Source organism: Gorilla gorilla, chromosome 19 (assembly GCF_029281585.2).
Source record: "Gorilla gorilla gorilla isolate KB3781 chromosome 19, NHGRI_mGorGor1-v2.1_pri, whole genome shotgun sequence".
In the NCBI taxonomy this organism is placed as follows: domain Eukaryota; kingdom Metazoa; phylum Chordata; class Mammalia; order Primates; family Hominidae; genus Gorilla; species Gorilla gorilla.
The window spans coordinates 44,052,472-44,074,515 of NC_073243.2; the positions used below are offsets into that span (position 1 = coordinate 44,052,472).

Here is a 22,044-nt window from a genome sequence, read left to right on the forward strand (position 1 = left end):
AGCAATAAGGCTGTTTTGCTTTCTTATCATTCATGTGTTCACCAAAGTAGTACTTTTAATTTCCTTCAACTTCTTTAAATTCATAACTTGGCTTTCATGCCTGGCTAACTGCATTGTACAAGAGGCTTAGCTTTCAGCCTATCTGGGCTTTCAACATTCTTTTCTCAGTAAGCTTTATCATTTTTAGCTTTTCAAGTGAGAGACATGAAATTTTGTACTTTCCTTGAAAACTCAGAGGCCATGATAGGGTTATCAATTGGCTTAATTTCGATATTGCTGTTTCAGGGAATAGGAGACCTGAAGAGAGGGAGACAGGAGAACTGCCAGTTAGTGGAGCAGTCAGAACACAAACGTTTCTCAATTACTTTGCTATCTTATATGGGCACTGTTTGTGGAGTCCCAAATCAATTACAATGTTAAGATCAAAGATCAATGACCACAGATCACCATAAGAAAAAGTTTGAAATACTGCAAGAATTACCAAAAAGTGACAGAGCCACCAAGTCAGCACACGCTATTGGAAAAACGGTGTCCACAGACTTGCCAGATGCAGGGTTGTCACAAACTTTTAATTTGTAAAAATACAGTATCTGCAAAGTGCCAGAAGATGAAGTATGCGGCCAGGCCCGGTGGCTCATGCCTTTAATCCCAGTATGAGGCCAACATGGGTGTATCACCAGAGGTCAGGAGTTCGAGACCAGCCTGGTCAACATGGCGAAACCCCATCTCTCCTAAAAATACAAAAATTAGCCCGGCATGGTGGTGCGTGCCTGTAATCCCAGCCAGTCGGGAGGCTGAGGCAGGAGAATTGCTTGAGCCTAAGAGGCAGAGGTTGCAGTAAGCCAAGATTGCACCACTGCACTCCAGCCTGGTCAACAGAGTGAGACTCCATCTCAAAAAAAAAAAAAAGATGTATGCCTGTAATGATGGCAATGTGCAATTAGAAAAATGGTAGTGCTGGTGAAAGACAATAAACAGTAAAGGGATACACTTGGGATTGAAAACTCAATGTTTTACTTGGAATGAGATAAGTTTAGGGTGCTAATAAGATACCCAGTATTGTAATAGCTGATATTCAGTGAGTTCTTAGTGTCAGATAGTTGAAAAGGTGACTGAAGCTCAGGAGATAGGGAAACATGGTACCGAAGGTCATGCCTATATAATTGATTCCATTTACCACCTCTCATCATCAATTGTGGTTATTCCTACATTAAATACAGTAGTATACTTTTTAAAAGAGATACTTTTCTGCAAATCTTAGGATGTTCTTCCCAAGGTAAGAAAATGATAATTATAAAAACTAAATTACTACAATGATACTCCTTAAGTAATTACGATTTGGTAGAAGTCTGCTGTTCAAAGCAGCTCCTACTCTAACCTGGCACTGCTTTCAAGAAGTCCTGTGGAGAACGCCACACTCACAAACCCACTACTGGCAAGGGGTGCATTTTAAAGGCCTCTGCTCTCCCACCCCTACACATGCAGTTTAACACATCTGAAAACCAAAATGGCAGCTGGGCACGGTGGCTCACATCTGTAATCCCAGCACTTTGGGAGGCCAAGGTGGAGGGCTCGCTTGAGGCCAGAAGTTTGAGACCAGACTGGCCAACATGGTAAAACCCCATATCCACTAAAAATACAAAAATTAGCTGGGCGTGGTGTCGGGCACCTGTAGTTCCAGCTATTCAGGAGGCTGAGGAATGAGAATCGCTTGAGCCTGGAAGGTGGAGGTTGCAGTGAGCCAAGATAGCACCACTGCATTCCAGCCTGGGCGACAGAGCAAGATTCTGTCTCAAAAAAAAAAAAACCAAGAAAACAAAAAAAAAAGAAAACCAAAATGGCTCATGTCCTTTAGCCACAGAAGGCAGCTAAGATAGATGGCCTATGTAGATAAATCAATATACATAGCCTCAACATCTCTAGGCCAGCTAAGCCATCAGGTCATGCAGGATTCTAAATTTATCTAACAGGTAATTTTTTTTTTTTAGACTAATAGGCTAATAGGCTGTCTTACCTAAGTGACCACCCTGAGCACACAGCTCATTCACCAAATGGAGAGTTACACCTCTTATAAGTGGGAGAAGGCATTCCACCTGTTGTTAAAAGACAAAGTGATAGTTTTCATTGTACAAATATCCTAGCAAGAAGCTGAATTTGTGGCGGCTGGGGAGAAGGGAGATTCAGAGAGCAGCTATCACTTACTTGGATACTGCAAAATGTTTAATATGAAAAGCCTTGACTGGAGTTAACTGCCACAAAACACGAAGATTGCCCTGTATGCAAAACCTTCCATTTTTGGTAGTAATCTTGAACCCTGGAAAAGCCTATTATCACCTTTCAGTTATAGAAATAAGATGTAAATATGCAAATAACTGTTCCAGAAATAGGTGAAATTACTACTCAACAGTGGCAAGATTTTAAGATTTTCATTTTATTAAAAATATAGCAACATAATAGCAGCATTGTTTGATAAATCTTTACTAGTACCATTTAAAAGTAGTCCTACTCACAAATAACCACCACCTATGCAGCATGTTTATGTTTACATTCCAAACTCTTCCCTTGATAATCTAACACTGTTCTATTAATCTAATCATTAAGGAGGTAATTTTTTAAGCATTAAGTTGATCTACACAGCTACACAGTATACTCAAATTTCATACTTAAATCTATTGTAGAAATCAGAAATTCTTTAGTTTATTCCCCAACAGTGTGTTACCTACCAGTACCCTCAAAATGGTTGAAATCAACCTATTCTTTCAGTGTGATTTTTATGAATTTATACTTACATATGTAGTTAAGAAATTATGTCTAGCAAATAAAAATAAACCAAGAATAGAAGGTACTACTCCTCCATACCAATCCTGGAAAAATAAAATATAGAGGTAAAATATGTGAAATCTCCCAAAAGTTGGCAATTTTAAAATTAAAATGTTAACTAGATATAAATTTAAAAATCAGGCAACAGACTTAAAACCTTTTATAAACATTATATTAAGAACTGTTATATCTGATATAAGCTAATTGTAACAAACTAATTGCTAGAAACTATAAAAGTACCTTAGAATGGAAGAAAGCTAGTTATTAGTTACTAAATCCAACTGACTGAATATAACCAAAGTCATAAATGGCTTAGCGTTTACTTTTAAAATAACGTATTGCCAGGTGCAGTACCTCACACCTGTAATCTCAGCACTTTAGAAGGCTGAGGCAGATTGTTTGAGCCCAGGAGTTTGAGACCAATCTAGGCAACATGGCAAGATCCTGTCTCTACAAAAAAAATCTAAAATTAACTGGGCATGGTGGCACATGTCTGTGGTCCCAGCTATTCAAGAGGCTGAGGTGAGAGGATCATCCATGCCGAGAAAGGTCAAGATTGCAGTGAGCCATGATCGTGTCACTGCACTCCAGCCTGAGTGACAGAGTGAGACCCTGTCTCAAAAAGAAAAGTCATAATAATAATGTATTACTCTTCAGGCAAAACCACCAATAAGAGTGTACTAAAAACAAACTCACCCACAAACCCAAGATTAAGTAGGGAAGTCAATTTTATTTTAAAATTTTATTACATTTATACTAAACTCCTGCTTCCAGAAATATAATTTAGCTCTTTTAAGAGTACTAGCTTTTAAAATTTGAAAATAAACATCTAATTTTAAGTGAAAATTACATTAGTAAATAAACATGAGAAAATAATATATATGTAGTGAAAATAAAAAATATTTAAACACAAGAAACATGGGCACTGCACATTTACTTTGTGGGAATGGCTCTACTTCGTAACGCACCAGTTGAAATCAGATACTGTCTTCCAATGAAAACATAAATGATTCACTGAAATTATAAGTTATTCAATGCCATCCCTCCAAAGGGATTCATTTTAATTGTTAATTCAACAATAATTAAATCATGCTCTTTATTTCTAACAGATTGAAAAAAAAACTTAAAGGCCTATTACTCTACATTATAATTCTTGAATCTACACAGTATCTTCACTTGAGAGGGGAGTTAGATCAGGGTTCTAAGTTTTAAAATAAAGATAGCAACATAGACATAGGAATGACTGAAGGTCTTGAAAATTATTACTATCACAAAATAAATTCTCTTGAGCCCCCCCCCGACAAAAAAACCTTTTCATTATAAACGCCAGTGTTTATTTTTAATTGAGCATGTCAAAATTTAAGCCTCTGGCACTGCCAAAGATCAACATAGCAGGTACTGAACCTCGTGAAGAAAAGAACTTGAAACACAGAGATCACAAGCTGACTAGTGTTTGCAATTATAAGCTAATTAGATAGAAAATAACTAAGACGATAACTGCAGAACTTCAGGATTTAAAAGTTTTGACACAAAACTTATGCACTAGCTTATGAACTGATGCACCATCTTATGATACTAGTTCAGCATACGTTGCTGAAAGGCAACAGAATTTGTCTACAATGATAAATAGCAACTACAACTTAAGGAACAGAGGGTACTCTATGTAATCAAGCTACAAAAGATAATTACAGAAAGTATGAAGCATAAAATGTCTGTCTTCTTGGCCTTACCTCAAGTTTATCTGACAACATCTACCTGGGATTTAAAAAAAAAGAAGTCTTAAAGAAAAAAACAAAATACCCTGAAAGAAAAGAATAAACAAATGAAAACATGAGCTCTTTTAAGTGAACACAGAAAGTATGTCTCAAACAGATACACACGTGCGCATGTGCACACATGGACACACAAACACACACACATCCCTCTAGACCCTAGAATGCCTTGTTTCCATAAGCCCATGTAAAAAAAAGTCAAACCCTAATAACAATCTGATTTGTTCCTCCAGATCTCTTGTATTCCTACTCATTCTTAGTTTTTACAAATCAGTGTTTCAAGATTATAGTACGATTATTTTAAAGCTTAATAAATACCAGCAAAGAAAATAATTAGCAGCGAGAACTAAATTAAATGTTAATTACCAACAAAGAAACATGTAATAGGTCCAGAGTACAAGAAAACACTCATACCTTAAATGACTTGTTTTATAGACACCACACAAACATGCACTCTCCACGTCACAACAATCTCCATGCCAACTAAAACGAGCAGGATAAAACTAAAATGCTTTTTTGAAATGCATAAACAAATATTTTCCTCTAAAATACTTAGCTTTATTAAAGAAATGGTACTAAAAATAACAGATTCCAACATTTGCTCTATTTCTACTTATATATCATAAATAAGACAGCTGTTGATGCAAGACACACTCTTTCACAATCTTTCCATATGCATCCAAGCATTCTTGTATCAGAATAAGCTGTTTACCAGCCAACCATATGTGGCTGAATGATTAAAATGACCATCTATACTTTACATAGTAAAGCATCTTCCAAAATTTTAATGTACACAGTGACAAAAAGGAAAAACAAACAAACAAAAAAAACAGTAATTCTGAACACATGAAGAGTGATTAAGCAGCTTCATAATCAAATCAGGCTTCATTACTTGCAACAAGGGCAACTCTTTCAATTCCCCACTAAATACTAAAGTTTCAATCTTATTAACATTAAAAGAAAACTCAAGTTGAAACCAAGTAACTAACATGCTATTCAGCTTTTTAGATCTAAAAAAGTAACTCTTCCCATGAGGTAAGGCAACTGAGTAATCTGATTGTATTAGATTGCATTAAAATAATTACACTTAATTTTTAATACACTAATTAAAAGGTATTACTTTTTTGGAAATACAACAATAATGAGTTCAGAAACCACAAGTTATAGTACTGGGGAAAAACATTAGCAGTGTTGTCACTTTACTATTTGCATACCTTCTGTAAAAAGTGAGCCTAAGAATGATGGATGACCTGTATCTTAAACTCAAGTAAACGTATCCTTAAACATAAAACCAATAACCTCCCATACTAAGTCCTTAAGTACAATTTCTGCACATCATTTATGAAAAGATGATTGAGAGGTAATAAGGCCATCCAATGTAGACAACTAAAGGGTTTTCTTCGATTTAAGGAAAATAAGAACATGTTTCATTTTCAATTATCACAGTATAAAACTGATGGTCCCAAAGCTGCATGACTCTAATGTCATTCTTGAAAACAGGACTTCCTTCTCATTTTAGGTGAAATCAGTAAGAAGCTCTTCTGACATACCACTTACACACTTCTCTATGGGTATGCATGAAATATCCATCTAGATTCCATATGAATTGAGAATGACTAGCACATATAAAATTCTAGAAAACAGTATACCACATTGTAGAAGGCACTAAAGCTTCAGCTTGTGCTCCCATAGCCCATTTTGAAAAGCCAGTTTCCTTTTTTATAAGGGCACCTTTGCCACCTACAGCTGACAAGACACACTGCAATATTATTCATAATAAGCTTGGAAATGTCAAGAAAATTTAAAAAGAAATGCTCACTTTGTGGGTAGACCCAATGATTCTAAACACTGAATACTAATTCATCATTATTAGTATTCAACACGGTTGCTCCTCCTTTTGAAAGAGAACAGTAGCATGCATTGTCAGTTTTTTAATTCACTTATTTAAGCAATTTTAATCTGCAAAACTATTTTAAAGAAAAATTGTCCTAAACGGTGAGCAAAAGAAAACACAATAGTGAGAATTTAACACAATCACAAGTCCTGTGAAGTAAATGTTAAAACTTCTTACATACTTTGCACTTACAAGGGTGTGTATATATTTGCACCAATTTCAAGCACATCATCAAACTGTATATATTGAAATTAAAAAAAGTAAAACAATACAAAATTCAGTAACTAGCATTTTTTAAAAGAGCCTCCAATGCTTATCTCCAGTCTTTAGGGATAGTACAAACTTGGATCTTTGATGTTCAATTTATTTGCAATGGTTCTTGGCAAACACTAACAGACCACATGACAAGTGTGTCACCCACCATGGAAATGCACAGATTTTAGCAGATGAGTTTGGGTAACATCTGTTATTTTCATGATATCCATGCTTTATTTTCTTACTCAATAACAAGATGGCCACAAAGTCATCTAACAACTGGAAAAGCTGTTAGATCCTATCTTCATGCTCAACTAGATTTCTTTCCTGTTTACATCTTGTTGAGAGAATTAAAAGCTTTGGATTTGATTCCAGCATTGAGTGCAGAGGTACACTTGTCGGTCCTATACTGCTTCTGTTTTGGTAGAGAGGTTTTCTTCATTCAGCTGACAATTCCCATTGTGCTGTATTTTGTTTTCCTCAGTCCTTGGTGCATCCTTGTCATCTACTTCTTTGCTCACACTTGAATCTGGTTCTTTATTGTGCTCTTTCTCCTACAATGAGTAATTAAGGTATGCATTTAATATTTTCCTCAAGAACTGCCTGCTATGACGACAAAAATGTGAAACTTTATCTTTTGCAAATTTAAAAAACTGGGTATTATTTTCTCTCATTACATTTTCACACAAAATGAATATGCAAACACTATCAATTTCCCCTTTGTATGCTCATAAAAGATGGACAATCCATGGAAATTAAATTAGAATTGGTGAACAGAAATTTTAAGCAAGTGCTCAATAAATGTTGCTGACAGACTTGAAAAACGGAGACAGATCTATTGAAAGAGTGAAATAATTTCCAAGGATGCCAGGATAGATTTTTAATCTGCAAACCAATGCAGCAAAAGTAAGGAAATGTGGAAAAGGAAGTCACTATGCCTCCTGGAAAAGGCTGTTCAAGAACACTCCAATTTCTACCCTCAATTTAAAAGAGTTAAATGAGAACAAACAGTGCCCAGCACATCGTAAATGCTTAATAAATGTTATCAATGTTATTGATGATGATAATCGTCTATCAGTATTAGAGTACATAAAACTATAAGATAGATGTTCCAAAATTCATAATTTCCAAATACAAATATACTTTACCAGTGTAAGTAACTTAATTCACAACTACTTGAAGTATTTATCCAAGTGACAAAAAAGCTCACTTGGTGGAATGTGGTTTTCCATTAGGTATTCTAACCCAACAAACCTAATGTTAACTACACAAAGTCTTTTCAAACTTGCTGAAACATAAATTGAGGAAAATGGCATCAGGCAGAAATCCTATCTATATAAAATCAAATACATTTGTTACTGTTGATTTCTTAAATTTTTCTTATTGCATGCCATGTTAGGATTTAACTTAGTTTTTTTAGTTTTAATTGGCTCTTATCTCTTCAACATTTAGTTTTTTTAAATTACCAATTAAATATTTTAAATATTTTAAAATGCCAACAATGTACAAGACACTGTTCCCTAAAGAGCTTTCAGTCTAAAACCATTTGTATGCAATAAAGAACCATTTCAAGTGTCAGACACCGAATGACTGCTGCTTACTTTAAGTGAAGTACTGTTCTTCTCCAACTTCTCCTTCCCATCTCTATCATTAGAACTCTTTCTCATAGACGTTGAACGTTCTCTCTCTCTTCTTTCACTGATGTGGTCCCTTTCTTTTTCTCTCTTTTTATCCTTCTTATTTCTGCTATAAGAATATTGATATGTCAGTTAAATTCTAAGAAATTGTAAGATCTATTATATTCTTGACAAAATATCCTTTTCTAACACTGGATATCTAAAATAATGCATTGTTAATAAGCATCAACAGTAAGCTGGTTTGCAAAGTAACATAAATGAGCCCTACAACCTGACCTACCCCACCCTTACCCCAGTTAGTTTCTTAAGGATACACAAGTCATTTTGGCAGAGGCCACCATATGTTCTCATAAAACACTATTTGGCATAGCCTACTTAATAGTTTTCAAATACTCAATACTTGTTTATGTACTGCAATAAGGAGAAAATAAAACCAAATGAATATGTATCTGCCTCATTTTGCAAAGAGAAACAAAGGAAAGACAATCAAATGATTGGTCAATTACACAGGGTGAATGGGAACAAGGCAGAAGGAATGGAGACAGGAGTGACATTTTCTGAATGTATCTTTTTGTCTAATTTCAGTTCGTAAGAGAAAAGTTTTGACTTTCCTGGGTAAAGTATTTGTTTCAAAAATACAAACATGGCCTGCATCTATAGTATCCTAAGCCTTCCGTTATTCTCACAAAAGCCAAAAACCTATAAGCAAATAAACAAAAGACCCCTCTGCTGGAAAATCACAGAAAATCGCCTAAAAAACCATAACCAATTAGTAAGGCAGTGGGATTAAAAAAATAAATATACAGAAATCAAAACTTTCCTATGTACAAACCTAACCCCCAATTAAACATAATGAAAGAAAATACCTCATTTCCAACAGCAACAACAACAAAAATTTCTAGGAATTAAGAAATGCATAAAGCCTGTATGAAACAAACGCTGAAATATTCCTGAAAACACTAACGATGACCTAATAAGATATACCACATTCCTTGTCTACAGCCATATCACCCTGAGCGTGCCCGACCTCATCAGATAAACCATATTCCTGGACAGACGACTTGTCATCATGAATCTTTATTAATAAACCTGTTTATCAATTTTCCCTAAGTTAATTTATAAATCGAATGCAACTGTAACACAAATCATCAATAGGTTTTATTTCTGGAATGCAGACAACTGACTCATGTTCAAGCGGAAAAATAACCACTGAAAGGAAAGCTAACTATACTCAAAAAAGCAATGAGGGGTATAGAGAACAGGCCTTGCCAAATACTTAAAAATACTGTATAATCTCAATAATTAAAAGGGTGGGACACTGGCACATGAATGGCCAGTCAAACCAATCCAAGGGCACAGAAGACCCAGAAATAGACCCAAACACATAGAAAAACACAGCACATGACAAAGGCAACATATCAAATTAATGTTAGAAAAATTGAGTTTTTAACAAATGGTACTGCAACAACACGGAAGCATTTGTAAAATAAAACTGAACCCATTTGCCATATTGTACACAAGAATAAGACCCTAACCAGAGATTTAACTGCAAAATATAAAACCACAAAAGTACAAGAAGGAACAATGGGAAAGTTCTATCATAATCTTGGAATAGGAAAAGCCTTTTATCAGTTTTTGACTCACATAAGAAGTCATAAAAGAAAAAGAGAAAGTTATTTTAAAAATGAAAAACCTTTGTAAAATCAAGTCTCACAAACAATATTTTAAAAGAAACAGCAAACTGAGAATGATATTCATAATCACATCACTAAACAATAAGCTCCCTAATATAAAAGAGTTCTTGGAAATAGAAAAGGAAACAAAAAGGCCAACAGGAAAATGGGCAGAGTATACAAACAATTCGCAGAAAAAGAAATACAAATGGCTTTCAAATCTATGAAGTGGTCACTTCTCTCATAATTAAGAGTGCAAACTGCTGCCAACTCTTATAGAGGATAATTAGGAAATATCTCTCAAAAATTACAAACATGCTTATTATCTAACTTAACAATGCCATTTCTTGAGATTTTTCCTACACACATGCACACTAAAAACAACTTAAGTCCAAAGCTATTCATTACAGCATTACATAATTTATGGTAAGAAAATTCAAAAAACCCCTTCTACTGTAGCCTAGTTAAAAAACTAAGGTACAGCCATACAATGGAAGCCTATGCAATTATAAAAAGGAATTGAAGAAGCTCTCTCTGACCTGGTAAGTTAAGTGACAAAAAGACTTCCTGGTAGTTAAATGACAAAACCAAGTGCACAACAGTGTGTATTTTGTGTTGCTTTTTGTATTAGAAAAAAATGATACATTCTCATCTTGTTATCTGTATATGAAACTGGAAGCATATACAAAAAAACCTCATGAAGTCATTACTTCTGGGAACAGTGTAGATGGGCAAGAGTGGAAATTAAGACTTCCTGATACATAACTTTTATCTTTAATTTCTGAATAATGCATATGTATTATTCATTCAAAATATAAAGTTTAAAAAATAACGAGAGAAATTTAAAATTTCAAAAAATATTTATTGCTTTCTCCTGTTTAGTTTTAGCACAAGCTTCCAACCTACCTCCTGGGGGATGGAGATCTAGAAGATTTCCTTTTTATGGTTTTTGATGTTCTTGGCGATCTGGAAGAACTCCTGCTCCTCCTCCTACGCCTTTCCCTGAAAATCAAAAACACATCATTTTTAAAAACAGCAACTGAAATAAACGGCAATTCAAATATACAAAAGCAAAAGGGTCCTTGATATTCTCATATGAACAGTATTCTTTAGAGGCCAGTTTAAACTTCTGTCCTTTATGAGCATGTTCAATTACCTAACTTTAGAGTGGGTCAAATTATGAACCATAAATTTTACAGACTGATGAAAACATCATCTAAGACTTCATATTAGGAAGAATAGAAGACCTCCTCCTTTTCACCTCATTTATTTGAACAATTTCTTCAGTAGAAAAAATATTAATGGCGTTTCTGCTTCTCTCAAGTATATTTTCTCAGCAGCTAAAACATGTTTTGCTTATCAAATCCTTTGTCATGTATCTAGCTCCTTGCTGCCCCACTGTGGATTATAATAAAGTAACAGGCCCTTTTCAAGAACTGAAACATAAACTGGCTTGTAAAATGTGAACTTTCTATACCCAATTATTAACAACGTCTACTTAAAAAGCATTTACATTACTATCATTTTAGAGAGAAATTGCTTTTCCCTCCAACCTCCTATCATTTCATTACTGTTGTTCTATTAATTTAAAATTTAGTGTACAAGTTGCTTAGATTTAAGCAAAACAGTTACAATCTGAAATGTAAATATGACAGGAATAATTATAAAATAGATTATGTTATTATTATTAAAAACCATTTTGCTTATCAGATTAGCAAATGATACATATTCTAAACTACTTCAACTCAGAAACAATGAACTTCACTAGGTCTATAATTTAAGGGATATGGTACGAGGACATACCCAATGATCTATCTCACAAGTTCTGATAATCAGTGACCACATAGCTAAAAAACCAAATCCTCTGGAATTCATGTTATCCTTACCATCTCAGGAAACTGATTCTAAGAGACTAATAAAATATTTTAAGTTTTTCATTTCTAAAATAAAAAATGCTCACACGGTATATATAATATGTATTAAAATACAAAGCTCAAGAACTCTGAGAACACAACTCAATTCTACCTCTACCTAAGACTCTCTCCTCCATTACTCACTTTTATTCCCAAGACACTCCAAAATTACACTTCTAATGTGGAAATTAGATACATTATTTGATTACATCAATGACATTCTCTTAACAGCTCAGCCTAAGAACCAAAAATACTTTTTTCAAAGCATGTGAATGTCAGTGTATTCCAGACTTTAAGATTACACAAAATCGCTCTGCCTTGATCAGTGTAATTCTTTTACTTATTTGTTCAGAAAGCACTATGTACAAGTGGATGTCTAATACCTACTAGCTGATGATGAGAGGAAAGTCTCCATAGATAGCAATCTAGACAATTACTTGAGAAAGAAATTGTATTAACAACTAAAGTTGGTGAGATTTAGACTTAAATTTGAGTTATACACCTTACCCAGCTATACAACCAGGATCATATTACTTAACCTAATCTGTTTTTTCAACTGAAAAATAAAGACAATTAATAATTCAAGTCTTATGAGGTTGTTGAGGATTTAGGATAAAATCTGTAATGTGCAAAGCATAGTGTGATACCGAGTAGGTGCTCAATAAATATTATTTTTTCCTTCCCTTTCTTGGTATCACCTTTAATGACAGTAAATTTAAGCATTAAAAAATTATTTAATATCATTTTCTTTAAAAGAATAAATTAGGAGACAATGTTAGAAATAAAAATATTAACTATTTTTTGAACAGTTAAAATATTCTCCAGTTAGTAAACAAATCAGAACATCTGAAAAGCAGAAAAATGCTAAAAGACAAGAAATTGTAACTCTTGGCTGGGGGCAGTGGCTCACGTCTGTAATTCCAGCACTTTGGGAGGCTGAGGTGGGTGGATCACCTGAGGTCAGGAGTTTGAGACCAGCCTGGCCAACATGGTGAAACCCCATCTCTATTAAATAAAATACAAAAATTAGTTGAGTGTGGTGGCACACGCCTGTAATTCCAGCTACTCAAGAAGCTAAGGCAGGAGAATCGCTTGAACCCAGGAGGCAGAGGTTGCAGTGAGCAGATATTGTGCCACTGCATTCTAACCTGGGTGACAAAGTGACACTCTGTCTAAAAAAAAAAAAAAAAAAAAAAAAATTCAAAGAAATTGTAACTCTTTACCAAGCTCTTCTGAAAGCATGAAACATTCCAAATTGCTGCCTTTATGAACTAATGTCAGTCATCTTTTATTCTCAAGGCCCCAGTTGTTATTGAAGAATGTATTTAAGTCAGGTGCAGTGACTCATGCCTGTAATCCCAGCACTTTGGGAGGCCAAGGAGGGCAGATCACTTGAGGCCAGGAGTTCAAGATCAACCTGGCCAATATGGTGAAACTCCATCTCTACTAAAAATACAAAAATTAGCCAGGCATGGTGGTGCACACCTGTAATCCCAGCTACTCGGGAGGCTGAGGTACAAGAATCACGTGAACCAAGGAGGGGGAGGTTGCAGTGAGTCAAGATCATGACACTGCACTCCAGCCTGGGCGATGAGCAAGACTCTGTCTCAAAAAATATATACGTATATATTTAGGAATGAATGTGAACACTTGAACTTTCCTCTACACCAAACAACTTAAAACGGCCCGAGAAAAAGTTAAACATTCCCATGTCATCAAAAGAAGTAAATTCGTTATTAAAAAGGAATGAAAATAGTATTTGGTGCTGTGAAAGGTAATGTCTAAACAATCACAGAAACACAAAGGCATGTGTGACACAGAATCAATAAAATCACTTTGCAGTAAAGGTGTGGTTACAAGGCTCAAACCAGTACCCACAGCAAAGGTTACATTAATTCTTCAATTTGTGGTTCAATGTGCTGAAATCCAGCAGTGATCTGTTTATTTTGAGCCTTGTTTTAACATATACTACTGCTTTCAACTTTATGCTTCTGAGGTAGTTTTTAAAAGTAAGTACAAGTACTAGAGAATTCTCAAACTTAATCTCTAAAATAAAGGAAAAGGGCTACTATACGTATATTCTCATACAGAGCGTCAGCTTCCTCATGTTTTAAAACAGTGATGATAATAATCTTCTCCCAGGCCTGTTGTGAGGATTAAATAAGGTGAGACATGAAAAAGTCTGCTGACATCATGTCTGGCATACAGTAAAGTGCACAATAAATGTCTACGATTATCTTTTATTATCTAGTCAAAGGCTGGTATTAAAAATAAACTACTAAAGCACAAGTTTTAAAAATGGGAAACATATTCCTTTATCTCAAATTATTTTCTATTAAAAAACCATCTTTAAAAATCTTCAAAGTTTGCTTATATATATTTAGTATTTTTAAGATAGTGTAGTACAAGTTAGGAACTTCCATTTACAGTCATGGTATCATCTGAAGTAAAGGATGTGGGTTTAGATAATCTCAAATCTCAAAAGTTGTTCTCACTGTACAGCTGTTACTATGGCAACTTGCTGCCACCTGGTGGTAGTAAACCTATTAATAAACTGAAATCACAGTCCTAAGGAAAAACTCTAACCCTTAAAACTGACAAAATAAAACACAACCAAAATTTAAATGTTATGCACTTAACAAAATAAGGATAAAAATTAACTTAGGTGACAAAGAGGGCTAACACTGCAACTTCAGCAATCATTTTACATATTAAAATTAATCACACCATTCAAAAAAAGTTCAGGAAAAAGCCTAAGAGGCAAATTCTTAATGTGCTTTTTAAAAAAAGTACCTTTCCCTGCCATCCCACCCTGTAAGAAAATAACAATTATTATTATTCTATTAAAATAGTGGTTACAAAGAATAGCTAAAACTCTTTAAATAATGTTGCCCAGTATCATCTCTTTCCCCACTCTGCTAGAGAAATGTTTACTCTGAAATTAGGAGAAAATGTTCTTATATTACTTTACAGGTTCCACTTGCATACAGTAACCTTTTCTCCCTCCGTAAAAAATTTTGTTTCCAATTGTCATCAGCAAATCCCCTTGTAAAAATTTTAAGCATTATCAAACCTGCTGGAACTACGAGATCTTCGCGATGCATTGTAACTCCTGGGTGGTGTTCTGGATTTTTTATCCTTCTTTCTTTTTTCATCTATCTCTTTGGATCTGTCTTTTTCTCGTTCCTTTTCTTTGTCCTGTTCCTTTTCCTTCTCTTTGTCTCGATCCTTTTCATGCTCTTTTTCCCGTTCTCTCTCTCTGTCCTTTTCCTTGTCTTTTTCCCGGTCCTTTTCCCGTTCCTTGTCCCGGTCTTTATCTTTGTTTTTACCCCGTTCCTTTTCTTTTTCACGTTCCTTTTCCTTCTCTCTCTCCTTTTCCCTGTCTTTCTCTTTCACTCTTTCCTTTTCCTTGATCTTTTCTCGAGTGTCTTTTCTCTTGTCCCTTTAAAAACAAAAATAAATTCATAACTAAAATAATTCTACCTCCTCCAAAAAGACCTCTCTCTCTTCAACAATTACCAACACAAGACAATTTATAGTAGCTACAGACATTTACATATACGTTTTTAGATAGCTCAGGTGTACAAGAAGCTGCTAAACAAAGCTATTCATACTACATAAGCTGAACTGAGTAGTTTGGAAACCTCATGAGTCACACTGACATCAGATTCAGATCAATGGCAATCAATATTAATCCTAGATTACTAAAACAATAAAAAAGGTTTAATTTCTCTCATTAAAAACCTAAACCACAACAGATTTTTAACAAATGAAGCCAATTAAAATACTATCCCTTAGCACTAACAGAACTAACTCTGAGGGAAAAAAAAATATTGTTAATTTCTCTAAAACTCACCGTGAATGCGAACGACTCCTTGACTTCCGTCTCTCCCTTGATTTAGAGCGTTTTTTATGTGGGCTCTTAGATCTACGTCTGTCTTTCTGTCTTGAACGTGATCTATTATGGGATCTACTCCTAAAGAAAAAAAATTGTTAGAATATCAAAACTTAATTTACGATCTTTCAAACAAGAAAATTTAAAATCTGTCCTAACGGTATTTAACAATATTTTTAAATTTTCTCTTAAATAATACTTTAGTTACATAATCTGAAATACATTTACTGGAAACTTTACCGGATATTTCATTGTCTAGAACAGAGACAGAAACAAAGAATTTAACAGTTTTTTCAGATGTGGCTTTTGCTAGTCATTTTATGCCTCAAATCAGTATAGAAGATTTTTCCCTGTTGACTTGCATGTAATCTGGTCATAACACATCATGACAGGGAGTAGTGGTTACGTGGTTGAATAGTTCCTGTGAATGTGTGCTGTCTGTCATAACAAACAAAAAGAATATATAAAAGGAAGCACAGTCCTAATGACAGCGCCACTGTGACAGGAAAATAAAAATCATTACTCATAAGTTAAAACTAGATATAATCAAATATTGGATTTGCAATGCCTTGATTTTATAGCTGTAACTATAATCATAGCTACCAGTTGAGTATCCCTTATGTGAAATGCTTGGAACCAAAAGTGTTTTGAATTTCACATTTTTGGAGATTTTGGAATATTTGCATTCTATATATACACACGTATAAAACTGGTTGAGCACCCCAAACACACAACTGAAAAATCCAAAATGCTCCAGTGAGCATTTCCTTTGAGCATCACGAAAGCGCTCAAAAAGTTTTGAAGCCTTTTGAATTTCAGATTTTCAAATTTGTGAGTCTCAACCTGTATGAAAAGAAACCTTTAACTGCAGGAAACGTTTAATTGCAGGAAAAGTAACTGTTATTCCAATTTGGACTAGGCCCCCTTTCTCACTGAAAAAGTTTTTTGAGAATGTGATTTTTTTCGTAATGAGGTATCCTAACTACTTATTAAATTGTAACAAAACAGATGTACACAACTTAAATAGCAAAGTGATTAGACTCAACAGCTTTGGAGTCTGACAATCTGGCTCTGAAAGTCACACTACCTGTGAGAACTCTGGCTAGTCACTCAACCTCTCCAAGCCTGAGTTTCTTCCTCTATAAAGTGGAGTAGGAATCATACCTGCATCTCTTAGGGCTGTCATGAGGATTACAACTGATGATGTATGTAAAACTGCGTAGTATTCTCTAGCACAAAGTAAATGTTTAAAAATCTTAACTCTCAATGTCATCATCATTAAAAGTTAACATAAATGTAAACTTTATATCCTTATGTACGTATTCCAAGGAAGCTGAATGAACTTCTATAAGTATCCTTTATACAGCTAAAACTCATCTTGATAGTCATGTTTTAATAAATTTAGAACAATTATCAGTAAAAGAAATATAGTTGGGCTGGGCACAGTGGCTCACACCTGTAATCCCAGCACTCTCGGAGGCCGAGGCAGGTAGTACTTGAGGTCCACCTGCCTTGAGGTCAGGATTTCAAGATCAGCCTTGCCAAACATAGTGAAACCCGTCTCTACTAAAAATACAAAAATTAGCTGGGTATGGTGGCATGCACCTGTATTCCCAATTACTAAGGAAGCTGAGGTGGGAGAATCAACCTCAGCTGATTGCTGAGGATTGCTGAGGATTGCAACTGCTGAGGGGGCAGAGGTTGCAATGAGCTGAGATCGCACCACTGCACTCCAGCCTGGGCAACACAGCAAGATTCCATCTCACAAAAATAAAAGAAAAAAGAAAAAGACCATGCTTTGTGGTATGCTCTGAAACCAGAACAACCTCCAAATAATCCTCATTAATAACAAAATCTTTTGTTTTTAAACACATTTTTCAGTTAGTCAAAATGCTGATTAAAATACTAATCAACATTACAAATCAAAATTTCAATTGCTAATTTCCATTTAAACTACTCATCTACTATTTGGCTTTAAAAATAATATACAATTGTCTTCATTCCATATATTTTTTTTTAGCCTCACTTGGTTCAACATACCACATTATTTTTTATTTTTTTTCCAAAGACCCTAGATAAGAAATCACATACCATGTTTTTAATACAAGAAGATAATTCATAGCTTGCTGAAATCTTTATCACTAGTACTTAAGAGCCATGAAAGTTAAGGAGTAGATGTTAAGGCAAAACTGCAAAACTGAGAACGTTATTAGTCCATTTACAGATATCCACATACGGTAATCTTTTAAAGTGCCTTTGCTTCTACATACTTAATAAAAAGTCTTACTATAAGATTTCTGTTTTAAGTTGTCCTTGCTAAAAATATAATTCTTTTGTTTTCCTCAAAGCAATGCTTTCCAACCTTAAGCAAAACTTATTTTTAAAAATTAAGTATAACTCTCATAAATAAGTTAATAAAAAGCACTGATCACTTGGCTTCCAACCTTACCCTGCAACTGAGATGTCAAAAGACAGTGAGTGACTAAGAGTAATTATTACATTTTAACTGTGACGTTAAATATTTTCACGTCAGTCTTACCCACTAGTAGTTTTCTGATTAAGAATGCTAAAAGTAGTCAAGAGCAGATCTAATCTAACTAAAGATTTATCATTAACTCTCATTTTTAATGAGAAATTGTATTATTCTGAATAATGCAAAATCTTATTTTTAAATTAAACTGTAAAAAACCAGCAACTTACCATTATGCTGCATCAAAGTTCATTTGTAAATCAGTTGTTTTCCATTAAAATATTATAAAATGTCTTACAGTTCCTGTGCTAATCTATAAAGGTTACTTAAAATTATAACAATTATAGTACTATCCATCTTTTCTATGTCTCAATAAATAAAACACGCATCAAAACTTGGATAAAATGGAAACATACCTCCCTAGTCCTAGCCAAGGTCACAGTGACAAGAAACCCCTTCCTCTCTCTAACCATAAGCAGCAGAAGGAACAGGGAAAGGCTGTGGGGGAGGGTTGGGAGGTAGGAAGCATGGCTCTAGAAGCATTTGAAAATGGTGAAAAAGTAGAAGGTAGGCCTTTAAGTTAAAGGGTTCCTGCAACCCACACTCATGCTAAGTCTAACAGGTCAGGGTGAGATTCAAGGACAACAACTCCCACTAGCAGAGGAGGAAATGTCAAGAAAGGCCTGTCATCCCCTTCCTGATTTCTGGGGGATAGTGGGATCCTTCCAGGTCAGAATCTTTAAGTTAAATGTTTTTAGGTAAGGAATTTTTTTTTTCTCATTTAAAGATAACTCATTCTCTCTTTTGTATTTGTTCTTGAACTTAAGGCTACATGTTTCCACATGCATGTATAAAAACAGAATATGCTGACAAAAATATGTATGTATGTATATATGTCAGTTAAGAACATGTATACCACGCCTATAATCCCAGCACTTTTGGAGGCCAAGGCGGGAGGATCGCTTGAGCTCAGGAGTTCAAGACCAACCTGGGCAGTATGATAAAACCCCGTTTCTACAAAAAATACAAAATTAGCCAGGCGTGGTGGTGCGTGTCTGTGGCTTAGCTACTCGAGAAGCTGAGGTGGGAGGATCACTTGTGCCTGGGAGGTGGAGGTTGCAGTGAGCCGAGATCAGGCTACTGCACTCCAGCCTGGGCAACGGACTGAAACTGCATCTTGGGGGGGAAAAAAAAAGGAATATATATACATTATTTCTAATGCTACGCAGACATTGTGTATACATCTGTATAGACATATCTACATAAAGCACATAAAACTTCACTTAGATCATCAAAGAAACAACAATTTTATTCATCATCAAGTTTTGGCTTGTTCCAGTCTTGGACATTAGCTCTCTCTTAGAATCAACACAATATGAGATCCAGGTCATCAGTCTTCCTCAGAAAAGAAGTTGTAATATTACTCTTCAGCCCAATTCTATTATTTCCTTGATCTCCTTTACCCTCACCACATCCTGTCAACATATGGAAATATCCACAGTCTAGTATCACTGCAGCTTCTGTTCCACTATCCTTTCCTGATTCTGGCCTCTGCTGCACTGCCTTATTCTTGTATGTGAAACAACCTCCTTCACTTGGTTCTGAAAGTGTCTTACTGTAAGTCCTTGGATAAACGCAGTAAAACCATATTCCAAAGGAGATTTTGCAAACTAAGAATAGACAAGTATACACTAGTATATCTGGTGTATACTTGTTTACTAGAATCTAAGAAAGAACATCCTATTTTTCCTCATTCTTTGAATCTCCTTGATCAACACACACACACACACAAGAACAAAGTAAACTGAGCCTGCTGGTAAAACAATGTACAACAAACTGGTTCCTTTTCCCTCCCCCAAATCCTTTCTCCTTCTTTAAAATCTCAACATACACAGATACACTCTTCCCTCCCTGCTCTCTCCAGACATACATATGAGTACATATGTACACATAACATACAATTAGGATCCACTACACATACTTTCACATTTCAACAACAGCCCCCTCCGTACCTTAAAAAAGACAACGTAATTTGTAACTTTAGTAATGATCTTTAGGGTACTTCCAATTAGGATGGTATTGCCAAGTTTGCATTTTAAGGTCCCCTTTATACCAAAGACAAAGAAATGACAGATAAAATCAAAAGGACAAAGCTATGATCAAAAATAAGATAAACAGAGCTTAAGCAAAGTACTAAAACTGAAGCTGAAACTGCAAGTTACTCCTGTGTTTCAGGTCCAAAAGTGGGCAGAGGAGGCTCTTATCACCAGCAATACCAAGGACTCAAAGTGTTCCTTTGGATACGTGGTACTGAAAATAGGGAATTGCGTGAAAGATCTGGGGTGGTGCTCCCCAAACTTGGAATAGACTGGGAAAACAAAACAAAAAAGCTGCAACTTGAGCAATTATTTTCAGCATGGTCACTAAGTATGTTCCCTTTTCTCAATATGAAGAATGAAAACAGCTTTTGTCACTTCTATATAAAGACTAGTTTACTCTTAGAAAAATCTGGAATAGAGTATCTTTAGACACAAAACTAACTTCTAAAAATAAAGATAAGTTCAAATATTTAAAAATTAAGTATCATTAGACAAAATTTCATTCTCAACTACAGTATTACAATTAGAACAATATTTAATGGTAACCACACTTCAGGTGTACACTACTAAAATTTCTAACTTCTGATATTTTGACGAAAACTCATAAAATCTTAATATTTTAAATACAAAACTAAAATAAAATTTAAATATGACAGCAGAAATTCTCACCTGTGTTTTGATTGTGATCTTTTCCTTCTAGAATGGGATTTTGAGCTAGACCTGGATTTTGAGCGAGTATGGGAACGAGATCGACCGCCTTTTCTTTCATTGCTCTTTCCAGACTCTGGGAGGAAAAAATCACTTTGCAGTGTAAGCTCAGAACAATTAAAGATCCCAGTTAATAATCAGGCACAAGTGGAATGTACCACATATAGTGCAAGGGGCCTACTCTCTGTACATCCTCCTCCTTCAGAAACATCCAAGAAAGTCATTGCATAAACTCGTTGAGTGCAGCCACCCTGCAGCAGTACATATAAACCAGATGATTATAAACAGCTGTTCGTAATATTTTGTTGCTGCCGTAACGTACGATTACAACATGTCTGTAATTCCTGTGACAGTGATTTTAAGTCCTTTCTCCACTTATTCTGCTAGAATTGAAGCTTAAATTCTAAGTGTTGATTTAGAAAATCTGCTCAAATGTAAACCACCTAGATGTTTTTAGAATGGGTTTTTTAATTATTTTTATTAGCAACACAAAAGTTTGAATAGATGTTCCTTTACCTTACTAAAATACAGTATCTGTATTTTTTTCTAAATCATGGGCTCTCTACTTCTAAAATTAAAATGTTGAGGAAAAGTAAACCTGCTGAGTCGTAACATTTTAAATATACGTACTCTTTTTAGCCTTGCAATAACATTTTTGCTTTCAGCAAATCACTTCTGAGCACTGATTTTGCTATGAAAATACAGAGCTGATTAGCTCAGACTAAAGTGCCTCAATTCAGTATCACAGAAAAAGATAAAATATGGGCTAAGTTGTTCTTTGACATAAGTATGCTACTTACTATTTCTTGAGTTTCAGTCTTCTTGTTTGTAAAATGAAATGACTGAACAAGATGATTTCTAAAATTCCTTCCAGTTCTAAGATTCTATGATCTTTAAACTACGACCTA

The 22,044-nt window shown here is 34.8% G+C and overlaps 1 protein-coding gene across 5 annotated transcripts in view; it reads right to left on the reverse strand.

The window, feature by feature from the left end:
• Positions 1–5,128: 5,128 nt before the first annotated feature.
• SREK1 (splicing regulatory glutamic acid and lysine rich protein 1) overlaps positions 5,129–22,044 on the reverse strand; it is a 38,319-nt gene continuing 21,403 nt past the window's right edge. For 4 of the 5 annotated variants that reach the window (XM_004058766.5, XM_004058768.4, XM_055367651.2 and 1 more), the window contains 6 exons: positions 21,098–21,212; positions 15,821–15,940; positions 15,038–15,406; positions 10,958–11,053; positions 8,343–8,487; positions 5,129–7,295 (listed from right to left, as the gene is read on the reverse strand). In XM_004058766.5, coding sequence (XP_004058814.1) covers positions 7,146–7,295; positions 8,343–8,487; positions 10,958–11,053; positions 15,038–15,406; positions 15,821–15,940; positions 21,098–21,212 — 995 coding nt within the window. In that variant the 3' untranslated portion in view covers positions 5,129–7,145. The remainder of the gene's footprint in view (positions 7,296–8,342; positions 8,488–10,957; positions 11,054–15,037; positions 15,407–15,820; positions 15,941–21,097; positions 21,213–22,044) is intronic. The other variant, XM_019013568.4, reaches the window with a different exon arrangement.